The sequence below is a fragment of the Helianthus annuus genome, chromosome 7 (genome assembly GCF_002127325.2).
Source record: "Helianthus annuus cultivar XRQ/B chromosome 7, HanXRQr2.0-SUNRISE, whole genome shotgun sequence".
Lineage (NCBI taxonomy): Eukaryota > Viridiplantae > Streptophyta > Magnoliopsida > Asterales > Asteraceae > Helianthus > Helianthus annuus.
In genome coordinates this window covers 133,878,546-133,892,955 of record NC_035439.2, presented here as the reverse complement: position 1 = coordinate 133,892,955, position 14,410 = coordinate 133,878,546, and the positions used below count along the sequence as shown (strand labels likewise).

General features: G+C 34.8%; 1 protein-coding gene across 1 annotated transcript; it reads right to left on the bottom strand.

The window, feature by feature from the left end:
• Nucleotides 1-11,779: 11,779 nt before the first annotated feature.
• LOC110896129 (UDP-glycosyltransferase 90A1) lies at nucleotides 11,780-13,500 on the bottom strand. The gene has a single exon (XM_022143571.2). The coding sequence runs from the start codon at nucleotides 13,493-13,495 to the stop codon at nucleotides 11,951-11,953; it is 1,545 nt and encodes a 514-aa protein (XP_021999263.2). The 5' UTR covers nucleotides 13,496-13,500; the 3' UTR covers nucleotides 11,780-11,950.
• Between the last annotated feature and the right edge of the window lie 910 nt (nucleotides 13,501-14,410).

The window sequence follows — 14,410 nt, the reverse complement described above, 5'->3', positions numbered from 1 at the left end:
AGTTAATAAAGATATATACTATGAACATCCTATTTTTTTTTATAAAAACGGTTCTTGAAATTTTATAAAAATATAAATTTTTTATATCTGTAAAAAAACGAAATTTAACAATTTAAGTTAAAGGTCTAAACGTACTTACGAGTCAAATACTATTTTTTATTTTTATAAAAACGAAAATTTTAAACTTAAAGTTTATTGGATAAGTACTATGTGGATATTTAAAAAAAAGTTATGAACTTTAAAAATAAAATTATACTTTATAATTTAACCAATAAAATAAACATACTTTACAATTATAACAACTTATCTTTTATTTTTTGTCTTTTGATTATTAATTTTTATAAAAAAACAAAACTTTACATACGTGTAACACTTATGACATATATCCACCACAATAGAGTTATCATAAATATTATATGAATAAGAAAACTACCAGAAACGAGTGCCGCAATGCAAAGTATCGCCCCGCCGCATCGCGTGGGCACCGTACTAGTTTGGATAAATTCATAATTGTTTTTATAGATGATATTCTCATTTACTCTAAAAGTAAAGAGGACCATGCAAAGCATTTGCAAGCACTTTTAAGTCTATTAAGAAAGGAAAAGCTTTATGCTAAGTTTTCAAAATGCGAGTTTTGGTTAGAACAGGTACAGTTTCTTGAACACTTAGTCAACCATAAAGGAATTCATGTGGATCCAACAAAGATCGAGGCGATTACCAAATGGAAAACCCCTGAATCACCAACCGAGGTTAGAAGTTTCTTAGGATTGGCAGGATATTATAGAAGATTTATTCGAGATTTTTCTAGAATAGTCATTCCCTTAACTAAGTTAACATGTAAATCCATTAAGTTTGAATGGGAACCAAAACAGGAAGAAACTTTTAGAATCCTTAAGCAAAGATTAACCCATGCACCCATATTAGCGTTACCAGAAGGAACTGAAGACTTTGTAGTCTATTGTGACGCTTCTAAATTAGGTTATGGATGTGTATTAATGCAACATCAAAATGTTATAGCTTACGCATCTAGACAACTTAAGAATCACGAAGAAAATTATTCAACCCATGATTTGGAATTAGGAGCCATAACTTTTGCCCTTAAGATTTAGAGACATTACCTTTATGGTAGTAAGTTTACCATATTCACTGATCATAAGAGTTTAAGGTATGTTTTCGGGCAAAAAGAACTGAATATGAGACAAAGACGCTGGATGGAGATTCTTAGTGATTATGATTGTAATATCCAGTATCATGCAGGAAAGGCAAATGTAGTGGCGGATGCCTTAAGTCGAAAGTATCATGAAAAGCCAAAAAGGGCACGTTCTCTTAAATTAAATCTACAAGTAGATTTAAATGATCAAATTAGAAAAGCACAAGAATCAGTAATCAAGGATGATACTGAAAAATTAAAAGGAATGATTAAGGAATTAGAACAAGGAACAGATGGAATTTGGAGATTCCATAAAAAGAGAATATGGATACCTAAATTAGGAAACCTACGCCATCGTATATTCGAAGAAGCCCATAAGTCCAAGTATACGATGCATCCAGGAAGTGATAAGATGTACCAGGATTTAAGGAAAAATTTCTGGTGGATAGGAATGAAGAAAGATATAGCAGCTTATATTTCCAAATGTTTTAACTTGTTCCCAAGTTAAAGCTGAACACCAGAAACCCTCAGGATTGCTGCAACAACTGGAGATGCCAGTTTGGAAATGGGAATTGATAACAATGGATTTTGTTACCAGATTACCCAAAACAAGGAAAGGTAATGATACAATCTGGGTGATTGTAGATAGGCTAACTAAATCAGCTCATTTCCTACCAATGAAAGAAACTTTCAGCATGGAACAATTAGCCAAATTATATGTAAATGAAATAGTTTCATTACATGGAATACCTTTATCAATTGTGTCTGATAGGGATAGCCGTTTTACCTCTCATTTTTGTCAAGTTTCCAGAAGGCAATGTGAACTAAGTTAAATCTAAGCACAAATTAACATCCTCAAACGGACGGACAAAGCGAAAGGACGATTCAGACAATGGAAGACATGCTTAGAGCCTGTGTAATTGATTTCGGAGGTAATTGGGACGATCACTTACCTTTAATAGAATTTTCTTATAATAATAGTTATCACACAAGTATCAATGTTGCACCCTTCGAAGCACTTTATGGACGAAAGTGCCGAACCCCAGTCTGTTGGGCAGAAATTGGGGAAAAGCAACTATCTGGACCTGAGATAGTGCAAGAAACAACTGACAAGATCATTCAAGTCAAGGAACGACTGAAAGCAGCCCTTGATCGACAAAAGAGCTATGCTGATAACCGACGTAAACCATTGGAATTTCAGGTAGGAGATAAAGTATTGTTAAAAGTTTCTCCTTGGAAAGGAATAGTCAGATTCATCAAATGAGGGAAGCTAAGTCCCAGGTATGTTGGACCTTTTGAGATTATTAGAAGAATAGGACCTGTAGCCTATCAGCTACAACTGCCAGAGGAAATGGCAGGAATACATGATATATTTCATGTATCTAATCTCAAGAAATGTTTAGCTGATGAATCATTAGTGGTACCTTTTAAGGATATAGAGGTAAATAAACAACTTAAGTTTGTAGAGAAGCCTCTACAGATTGAAGACATAAGAGTCAAGAACCTCAAGCACAAGAGATTAGTTCTGGTTAAAGTAAAGTGGAACTCCAAGAGAGGACCAGAATACACATGGGAGCTTGAATCAGAAATGCAAAAGAAATATCCACACCTGTTCTAGTAGACCTCGAGGACGAGCTCTAAAACAAGCATGGTTGCAAAAGTCGCTAGGCGCTCCCTAGTCGGATTCGGGAGTACTCGGGAAGTACTCGGCTTAGGCGGAGATTACTCGGGGAGTAATTGGCCTGGGAGACCAGTACTCGTGCCTCGGCAGCCTACCTTGTAGCAAGTACTCGGAGAGTACTCGGAGCCTAGGCGGGACTTTTACAACCATGAAAACAAGGTGGGGAGGATATAACAACCCGAAACTGACACCCTCGTAATATTTTCCGACACCCTAAAAATATTTAAAATATTCCAATATGTCCCTAAAAACACCCCATACGTGAAAACGGACCCCGAATACCTTAAATATTATTAAAAAATAATTAAAAAATCTGATTTTTAGGGTTTAAGCGGGCCGCGTAAGACAACCCTTAACCCTTACGCGGGCCGCGAGAAGGTGAAATGTGGCAGAACCCTGGGCCGCCACGTGGCCCAACACATGTCGAACCTACTAAGTGACCCGGATCACCTACGCTGTTGACCAACGTTGACGCGGGCCGTGTAGGCCTTCGCCTGCATTTACGCAGGCCGCGAGAAACCCAAACTCAGCCCCTATATAAGAAGGCATCGGGCCTTCAGTCGAGAATCGTTCAAAATTACTTTCTCTCTCTAAATTCTTAATAGTACGCATTATACTCGGGTATAATACCCCCCCCCCTAAATAACGAGGTTCTGCTCCGTTGTAAGTATCATAACCCCTGGATACGTATTAGATACTCTGCCCGATTGATCTAGGGTTCCGTAACGGCTGTTGTGGTTCTGCCCGACGTAGTCGTTGGAATACCGTCTCGGGGAGGGTATTGCTAATGTTAAAATGGGTTATTATACTAACACGTGTGCAACTGTGTAAATTATAGATTATTCCCAGGAAGTCCTTACTGAAAACCTAAGACATCAATGTGAGTAATCTCCTTTTTGTAAATTGTTTTTACAAAACCTCACTTAATAAATTATATATTAAGCAGTTATTGAGTATTTGTAAGGATACAATTACAGTCGGTAAATTTGGGGTTTTGTATACAAAATTTGTTACTGCCTTGCGAGGAGTAACATGACCATAAGTCGGAACGACAGTACTGTGGGTGGTAATTAATATGACTTGAAAACAAATGTAATTGCGGGACCGCCCTCAATACTGTACAATGGTTTTTATTAAAACTTGATTGAACTGGGATTCACTCACCAGTATTTCCCACTTACAAAATGTTTTTAAACGCGTTTCAGGTAACAAAATGTGAAAGCCAATTAGAAGACAGCTGGACAGCACTGAAGGCTTGGAAAAGTGGCAATAAAGTTACCTAAAATGGATAGATGTTTTTATTAAATAAAAATAGGATTTATTCCTATGAAAAAGTGTGTACTTAAAACTTGGGTTTTATCCATGTGTTTAATATTATGAAAGTGTGGTATTTTACTCTGATAAAATATTTCCTAACTACGGTCCTGATGACAATTCCGCTGCCAAATTAGACAAATACAGGATACCACCTAAACTGGCCGCGGCCGCCCGTTCCTGTCTTGTATAGGGGACGGGGTTTGCGACATACAAGGCTGAAAAGTATCAATATAAGAAATGGACCATAAGTGAGCTCAAAGATGAAATAGCAAGAATCCAAAAGATGCTTGATGACAAAACAAAACAAACTCCTCTAGTTTGGTCCAAATACAAAAAGAATGTACCTGAAAGGGCATTGAAGCTAAAGAGAATGAAAGAAGAGCCTAAAGCTGCGAACTATGGCTCAAGGAATCAGGTCACAAGGTGGACAGGGGTAAAAGTGTTAGAAACCTACAAAAGGTTGGAAGAAAGAAGAAAGAAAGATCCCACTGCTCCCAAAAAGCCAGATTATCCAGAAGTAGTGGTTCCAGTCAAACAGGCCTTGCCAATTAAAAGATCTACTTCTCTATCTGCAATTGTTGTCTATCAAAGAAAGAAGCAAAAGCAGATGGATGAAGAAGCAGACAAGGCCCAAGAAGAATATATTATGAAGATGGTCCTTCAAACAATGATTGCAGAAAATCCAGACTTAGCAAAATCCCAAGACCCTGCCAAAGCAGTCATAACCAGGCCTCCATCACCAAACTCATCAAAAATAAAGACACTCTCAAGAAACCCACTGGACTCAAAAATACTAAAGTGGAAGTCTGATCAAAAGACCCACGTATTGACTCTGCTCAAGTCCAGCGGTGATTGGTGAAGTTAAGAATATATCAAGGGAAAATGCACTTGGCCTGAGTGTAGAAGATTTACAAGATCTCCTTGAGCTTCAACTGTGCAGGGATGAGAATGATGAAGATTCCATGAACTTTGAATTACAATTCAAAGGGCAAGTTAGGGAATTGTTGATGAGACAATAAAGATCCAGAATAATAAAGTGTTTTGGCATCATCTGTTCCAGGGGGAGATTGTTGGGATTGAACCCTACATAGGAACAGTTGATAAAGCCAAAACTGGTTCAGAGCAGTGGATTCATAATAAGCAGTTGATTGCACATAATCTTTTCCTTTGAAAGTGGCCCTAACATCTGATGACTCAAAGCACTGCTCTTCACAACTGCTGCTACTCTAAAGAACTGATGAAGTCAAAGTACTGAAGCTCAATCTACTGATATGTCTCAAGTACTGCTGAAGACCAAAGCACTGCTGGAGCTATAACAGTGGAATGAAGAATCAGTATTAGTCTTGTATTGTATTTGTTTATTGTAATCAATGGTTGTATAGGTCAGTTGTTAGAGTTTGTTAGGAGGTTAGATGTCACTTTCATGGTGACGTCAGCCGAAGATGCTCAGTGGTTGTTCTGTACTATAAATAGAACAGTATCTTGTCCTGTTCTATTAGCTCTCTTCTTCACCAAGTCATTTTGTACGAACAATCAAGTGAGCTCAGGCTGAGGGGGAGATTTGTGCATGCATGCATTGTAATTGAGTATTGTAATAAATACAATCATTCGATTTCATGTCAAACATGTTTGCTTAAAGCTATTCTTTCATTTATTGTGTGTTGAAAGTTTATTTCATATTTCCGCTGCAATACATCTCTGTTTCATCTTCATTTTACTTAAACAAAACACAATCTAAGAAACTCAGATCCTAACACGGTTTCATATCGTAATTTTCACTAATCAAATAAAATTTTGTTACATCAAATAATATTATTCATTATAGTTAACATTATATAAAAATGTTATGTTGGTAACTGTAAATTATTCAACGTATACAAATTCAATGTGCGGTAACAGTGCTTTTCACCTATTGGGTGAAATGGGTGGTGGTGGCCATCTATTGGCTCATATGGGTGGCTGTCTGGCGCTTTCCTGTTGGCACAACAAATTTACGATTTTATCCCGCTATAAATTTACGATTTTGCCATGAGTTCAAAATTATAATTTTACCCCCCACTTAAAAGTAAATTTACGTTTTTGCTCCCAGCTAAAAATTTCAATTTTCCTCGCGGTTCAAAATTACGATTTTGCCTCGTTTAAATTTACATTTTTGCCTTTAGTTTTTTTCCATTAAAATTACGATTCACTTAAAAATAAATTTACGCTTTTGCTCCGAGGTAAAAATTCCAATTTTGCCGTCGGTTCAAATTTACGATTTTGCCCCGTTTAAATTTACAGTTTTGCCATTAGTTTTTTTTTCTCACAGCCAAGTTACGATTTTGCTCTCAACTTAAATTTACATTTTCTCCATCATTTTTTTTTTGTTTTCCTTGTTATATTACAATTTTCCCCCAGTGAAAAATTACAGTCATGCCGGAAGCTGCTTAGCACTCCCCCATTGTCCATTTATTTTACGATTTTATCCCTGAGTTAAAATTACGATTTCTCTCTCAGTTCAAAATTACATTTTTCCCATCGTTTTAGTTTTTTATAGCAAAACTATAAAAGTTCTTTGTTTTAATTGGTTGACTCGATTTAAATTTTTTTTCGTGTGAAGGAGCTGTCTAACACTCGCTCATTAGTCCTGAAAAGTTACAGTTTTGCCTTGAGCCCAAAATTACGGTCTTATCATCGTTTTAATTTTTTTCTTAGCAAAATTATAGTAGTGTTTTTTTAATTGATTGAGAATTATTCGGTCGTCGCCCTGCAACGCGGACGAGGCATCATCTAGTTAAAACTACATTTTAAAAGTATGATATGTTATAAACGTGTTTTTGAAGCTTATGTAAAATAATAATTTATGTAAAATCTATATATACATTTTGTAAAATAATAACTTATGTCAAATCTATATATACATGTTTCTGGAGTTATTGGTGTTAGGTGTCTTAAACAAAAAGTTTTGCATAGGCAATAACGATTTTTTATTATTTACGGTGTAGAAGAAAACATATAAATTGTAACTTTTAATTAGAGCATCCATATCGTTTGGTCCAAAAAAGCAAAGCCCACCCCCCCCCCCCCACACACACACACACTATTATGTAAATCAACTTAAAATGAAAAAAAAAAACCTTGTTTAAATAAAAACAAAAACTTAAAATTGTATTAAGTTTAATAACATAAGAATATAAATTATAAAAAAAAACAAATACATAAAAAATTATAAACCAAAAAACAAATTTATTAAAATTAAAAACATTATACAAACTAGATAATTAAACCTAAACAAACTACATAATTAAACTAATCATCAACCCCATAATCGTCGGAGTGGGCATGCGAAAGCACAACTAATTGCATACGAGGATGGTTTCTTAGTACCTGTTAGGACGAGATGTGAGTAAATCTTATATACTTTGTATCATGGTATTCCTATAGGGCTTCAGCAATCGCTTATGCCTTTGTTATGTCGTAATCTAGTTTTCTGCAAGTTGAATTTTGTAAGGAATTCTGCTTTTTGAGCATTTAAGTGTTGGGATTTTTGTTGATTGTTGTTGTAGTGGTGAGGACGATGGTGATGGTGGTGACAATGATCACCTCACCAAACTAAAGGGTGGCAGATTGCATTTAACTCTACTCTTTTTTATTAAAACATTATCTATATGTGTTTATGTATAAAAACTTCGAACAAATTAGATAAAAATATTTTTTTACATGTAAAATTGTGTTTTTTATAGGTATTTTACATGATTATCTAGTTCCCCATTATACTAACACTATATATAACAACTAAAAAAATTATATCTGAATTAAATTGTTGTATAGTTATCGTTTCTAGAAGCAAATTAGGCCTAGTATAATAACGTTCTAGAAGAGTCAAGTTAGGCAACACATGCAATAGTACAATAACGTTCGAATGGTAGTTATCAATTCTCATATGTGTAAGTGTGTCATGTGTAGTCACGCCTACATCTTAATCATTGTCAAACCTAAATAATGCATATAAACAATCTCTCGACAAAGCTCAAAATCGTTAGTTAAGAGATTTTTTTTTTAAACGGCAAATTTGGATTACTGACCAATTCAGAAGAATTCCTAATAAATCTAGGTAAAACCCTCATGTAAGAATCAAACCCAGGCTATAATGCCACAAACTCATTAAGATTCTTCTCTTTTCTAAAATGCCGAATCTTTGGTGTTGTGAGTTTATACTTGTTAAACCTTAGATCAAAATAACTTTTATAAAATTTTAGTCATGTTTTTTTTGTACTAAATCGATAAAAAAATGTCTTAATGTTAAAAGAATAATAAAACAACCTAGTTTCTTTTAAGTTGAACCTTTTTTTAAATACTTAGGGGTGTTTTTTATTCGGTTTCACATGCATCACTCCATTTATCAAGTTCATCTATATTGCTCGAGTTATTATATATAGGGGAAAGATAAATCGAAAACCCATGTGAGTTGAGAAAACCCAAATAAACCCTATGTAACATTTTTATTTTTTTCTAAAAAAAATAGGAAATGTAATATAAATGTACACGGACCTATTTATGAAAAAAAATGAAAAAAACGCTTACTATTTTTTTTTAAAAAAATGTTGAAAATTTATATGTTACATTTTTTTTGGACATACATATTATGTAACCTGAAATTTTGTAACATTTTTAAAAAAAAACTACTTGGTTTTTTTGTGTTTCTTTTTTTAAAATGTTCAAATATATGTATATTACATTTCCTATTTTTTTTAGAAATGTATCTTGAGTTTACATGGTTTTTTTACAAAGGTTTTCTGAGTTTTCTCAACTCAAGTGGGTTTTCGATTTATCCTTCCCCTATATATATATATATATATAGGGGAAAGATAAATCGAAAACCCATGTGAGTTGAGAAAACCCAAATAAACCCTATGTAACATTTTTATTTTTTTCTAAAAAAAATAGGAAATGTAATATAAATGTACACGGACCTATTTATGAAAAAAAATGAAAAAAACGCTTACTATTTTTTTTTAAAAAAAATGTTGAAAATTTATATGTTACATTTTTTTTGGACATACATATTATGTAACCTGAAATTTTGTAACATTTTTTTAAAAAAAACTACTTGGTTTTTTTTTGTGTTTCTTTTTTTAAAATGTTCAAATATATGTATATTACATTTCCTATTTTTTTTAGAAATGTATCTTGAGTTTACATGGTTTTTTTACAAAGGTTTTCTGAGTTTTCTCAACTCAAGTGGGTTTTCGATTTATCCTTCCCCTATATATATATATATATATAGGGGAAAGATAAATCGAAAACCCATGTGAGTTGAGAAAACCCAAATAGGGGAAAGATAAATCGAAAACCCATGTGAGTTGAGAAAACCCAAATAAACCCTATGTAACATTTTTATTTTTTTCTAAAAAAAATAGGAAATGTAATATAAATGTACACGGACCTATTTATGAAAAAAAAATGAAAAAAACGCTTACTATTTTTTTTTTAAAAAAATGTTGAAAATTTATATGTTACATTTTTTTTGGACATACATATTATGTAACCTGAAATTTTGTAACATTTTTTAAAAAAAAAAACTACTTGGTTTTTTTTGTGTTTCTTTTTTTAAAATGTTCAAATATATGTATATTACATTTCCTATTTTTTTTAGAAATGTATCTTGAGTTTACATGGTTTTTTTACAAAGGTTTTCTGAGTTTTCTCAACTCAAGTGGGTTTTCGATTTATCCTTCCCCTATGGGGAAAGATAAATCGAAAACCCATGTGAGTTGAGAAAACCCAAATAAACCCTATGTAACATTTTTATTTTTTTCTAAAAAAAATAGGAAATGTAATATAAATGTACACGGACCTATTTATGAAAAAAAATGAAAAAAACGCTTACTATTTTTTTTTTTAAAAATGTTGAAAATTTATATGTTACATTTTTTTTGGACATACATATTATGTAACCTGAAATTTTGTAACATTTTTTAAAAAAAAACTACTTGGTTTTTTTTGTGTTTCTTTTTTTAAAATGTTCAAATATATGTATATTACATTTCCTATTTTTTTTAGAAATGTATCTTGAGTTTACATGGTTTTTTTACAAAGGTTTTCTGAGTTTTCTCAACTCAAGTGGGTTTTCGATTTATCCCTCCCCTATATATATATATATATATATATATATATATATATATATATATATATATATATACTAGGTTAGAACCCTGTGTATTACACGAGTTGAATACATGTAATTTTGAGTGATAGTTTATGTTGATTGCAAATCGACATACGATCATGCTTTGATTTTAGTTTCGATGTGAAAAATGTGATATGTTGCATCTTTTTATATTAATCTATGAAAGCGAATTAAAGTATTGTTTGCTTTCAATTATTATTATTATTATTATTATTATTATTATTATTATTATTATTATTATTATTATTATTATTATTATTATTATTATTATTATTATTATTATTATTATTATTATTATTAATCTAGGAAACCTTATCAAATCATATCTTCCAACTAGATCGCTTCTGTGTTCCAGGTGCCTTGATCACGACAGGAGTGTTGACAGCGGGTTTGATAAGTTTTAAGAAAGGGAATTCGGAGTTGGGTCAGACATTGATGCAAACTCGTGTAATAACTCAAGGTGCAACAGTTGCACTCATGGTTGGTACGACAGTCTATTATGGCGAAAATTTATGATTAACTAACTGAGTACAAAAGGACTTTTTCTTACAACAATTATGTACGGGTTTGAATTTGGAAATGAATTGTTAAAATAAAATTACAATCAAATTTGTTTCTAGAAACGAGTATTTGGAAGTCTTTGCAACATGCAATGTGGTTTGTTTAGATTACCAACCCTATTTCTTTAAGTACAATCGGCCGTATGGGCCACATAAGCTTGCTAATTGCCGGGCCTGAATAAGTTGGAATTTTCTCTACTTATACGAGCTCAAACTCCAACTCAATAAAGTTGAGTTCCTATGGAGTCTGAGTTCAAGCTCAAAAAGTAAGACGAGTTGACAAGGAATTTGTGGCCTATAGCGGACAACAAAACTTAGCCATTTTCATTAAAGAATTTTGCTTCGGTCCTTTGATTGATCCATTATATGTTTGTATGCATAATTACATACCACAAACCCTAATACCAAAACTATGAATCGAATTTTAATCAAGTTTTTCGAGTCAAATAATATATATGCGTCTTAAATATGTTTATCGATTATTTTAATCACTAACATCATCAAAGGTTAGCAGCGTGCAGAAAACCGAATAACATACAACACCGAAATAACCAAACTAATTGAGAAACCAATGGTCTCGGGCTTTGGTTATATGTAACATGTATGATTGGCTAAACCAATTGACATTTAAATTTTATATTATTTATAATTAGCATGTTATAAGTCGGAAAAGTTTTATTTTTGTTTTGTATAAATAATTTATTAATGGTTATCTATTCTCTTTTTTGCAAGTAAAGAATTGCTAAATTTTTATTTGGCCCGATAAATATTTTTTGTGTATGAGTGCCTTACAATCACTCATTTTTTTAGAGCATCTTCTTTTATGTGAACCATTGGGTTGGTTTTCAGAACTTCACCTCCACCACATGCAACATCATTTTAGAACTCCAACAAAACTTCCATTTTTTCCAACACCACCCTTCACTTCACACTCTATTTCACTTCATTATTAACCATTTCAATAAAACACCATACATATAACCTAGGATCCACTCAACTAGTTATCACCATTAATACAAGTGATCAATTCTAAGCAAGTGTATTATTAAAGTATTTAACAACCACCCATAAATTCACATCTCTCCATCGCTCTTCCCCTTATTCCTAACACTCTCCACCTCATTTATGAGCTCGTTCAACGTCCGCCACGACGAACCACCGTCCGCCACCGCTGCCTTCGCGGCCGCGCCAACCTCCTTAACCCTTTTCCTCACCTCTTTCCCCTTCTCACCCTCCATCAACTCCTTAACCATCTTCTTCAAGCCATCCGCCTTCACAAACCCTCTAACCGAACCATCACACGTCTCGACCCTTAACCCGATCTTTATCTCCTCCACCACCATTCTCGCATTCAGCGGCTGCTCCGCCATCATGGGCCACGCCAAAATCGGCACCCCCGCACATATACTCTCCAACACCGAGTTCCATCCGCAGTGGCTCACGAACCCGTTCACACTCTCGTGTTTTAGTATCTCCATTTGGTTCACCCATTCCGTCACGATCATCCCTCGGTCTCCTACCTTATCTCCGAGCTCACTAAGAACATTCGACTCGCAGTTTCTGACTACCCACAAGAAATTAACTTCGGATTGCTCTAAACCTTTTGATATGGCCTCCATTTGTTGTGTTGATATCTCGGCTTGTGACCCGAATGCGACGTATAACACAGAACATCCTTGGAGAAGTTTCTGGTCTAGCCACGTTATCCATTTCGAGCTGTTCGAGCCGTTCGGCTGTTTATCTGAGCAGCCGAACGGCTCGGCTAAACACAGTGGCCCTACACACCAAGGTGTGGGCTTCATTTTGCGGTTTATGTAGTCTATAAACCGCGGCTCCAGCTCGTGGAACGTGTTCACTATCGTACCATAACTGTTTACCGATGAGGCAATCGACTCCATTATGAAGTCATGGAAGGGACCGGATGGGTTACGTTGGGTAAATGGGTAATCAATATCATTCCGTGTGATTTGAATCCAGGGGAACCCGGGCACGGTGATTAATCCATCATCCGACTCGGGTCCCCACAGACTCTGGTTTACATTCACAGAATGCTGCACCGCACCTGAATACGCGTTCATCCCGTAAAATGACAGCCGAGGGATGCCAAACTTGTTTGCGGACGCAAGCGTCCAGCTCAAAAACCCGTCGGAAACGATGCATGTGACGTTTCCGAGGTTTTTGAGTGACATTTCGAAGTGAGGCTGCAAGTGTTTTGTCGCGATAACGAATTGGGGGAAAAGAGACATTGAAGGTAGCTTATCGGTGCTCTCGATACCGTGAGGTATGCCCTCAATGTTATTAGGAAACGGAAGGTGTATGATGGATATGGAATTACCATCTGGGCAGGTTTCAAGAACCTGAGCAATGAATGGTTTGTTAGCTTTGGTGGTGAAAATAGTGACCGTGATCCCGCGGGTGACTAGCATGCGGGCTAGGTGGAGTAGCGGGATGGTGTGGCCTTTGGACATAAATGGAAATAGTACGATGTGAGGGCGGTGTGTTGAATCAACAGGAAGTGATGAAGCCATTTGTTTATGACTTTGTATGTGTTTGTGTTTGTGTGTAAACATATATATATATATGAGAAGTTCGGTAGAGAAATGTGTGGTTATTGGCATTTACTCATTTAGGGAGAGATGTGCACCAGTGCAAATTTAGGCTTGGTAGTAAATAATAATATAGAGGGGACCAAACATTTATTTTGCGAGGGGTAATTGGAAAGTTTAATTGAACTTTTAAGAGAGAATTTTAGCTAGAAAATACACTATTTGTTTTTATGGGGACGGCCTCCTTTCAAACCAGGTGTGCAGCTACATAGAAGGTTACGGGTTCAGCCGAACCCGTATAAAAAAATTAGTGTTATATATAAATGTATTTTGACCTAGCACCTGTAGAAATTTAGCCATCGAACCCATATAATTCTTGAAATCGAATCCGGAAAAATTTCCAAACCCGTGGCAAAAATTTTTGCCTACGCTTATGCCTCAAACCCTTCGAGGTCCGCCCCTGTTATATATCACATTGTCTCTTGGGTTTATTATTTACATACCGGGCAACCATACGTCATTCTAGATATATGACTAAATGATGTTACGGGTATTTATCAAACTAAGGTTTCACTATAAAATTAAAAAAAATATATATATGTGACATATTTTATCCCACGGTGCGTGACGTTCATTTGGAATTTCTAAAATTAACATCCAAATGTCAAACAAGCACTACCATTGTACTCTCCGTTTGTTTGTGTGTCTGTTTAAGGGTGTAACGGGCACTCTCTTACACATAACCAATTCTCGTGTGTCACGTCAACTCCCCTCTTAAACTCCCCTAACACCCTAAATTGATGGCTGCACTCCCCTCTTAGGTGACTTGGTTTTTTATTAAAAAAAAAAAAAAAAACTTTTCATTGGTCCACTCCTCCCTCTCTTCGGTGACTTCCCACCGATTTCACTCTCCCAAACCACTCACCTAAGTGATGGCGGCGGTGTTCCCCTTATGTGAATGGGGTCACCGAATGGGGTCACCGAAGG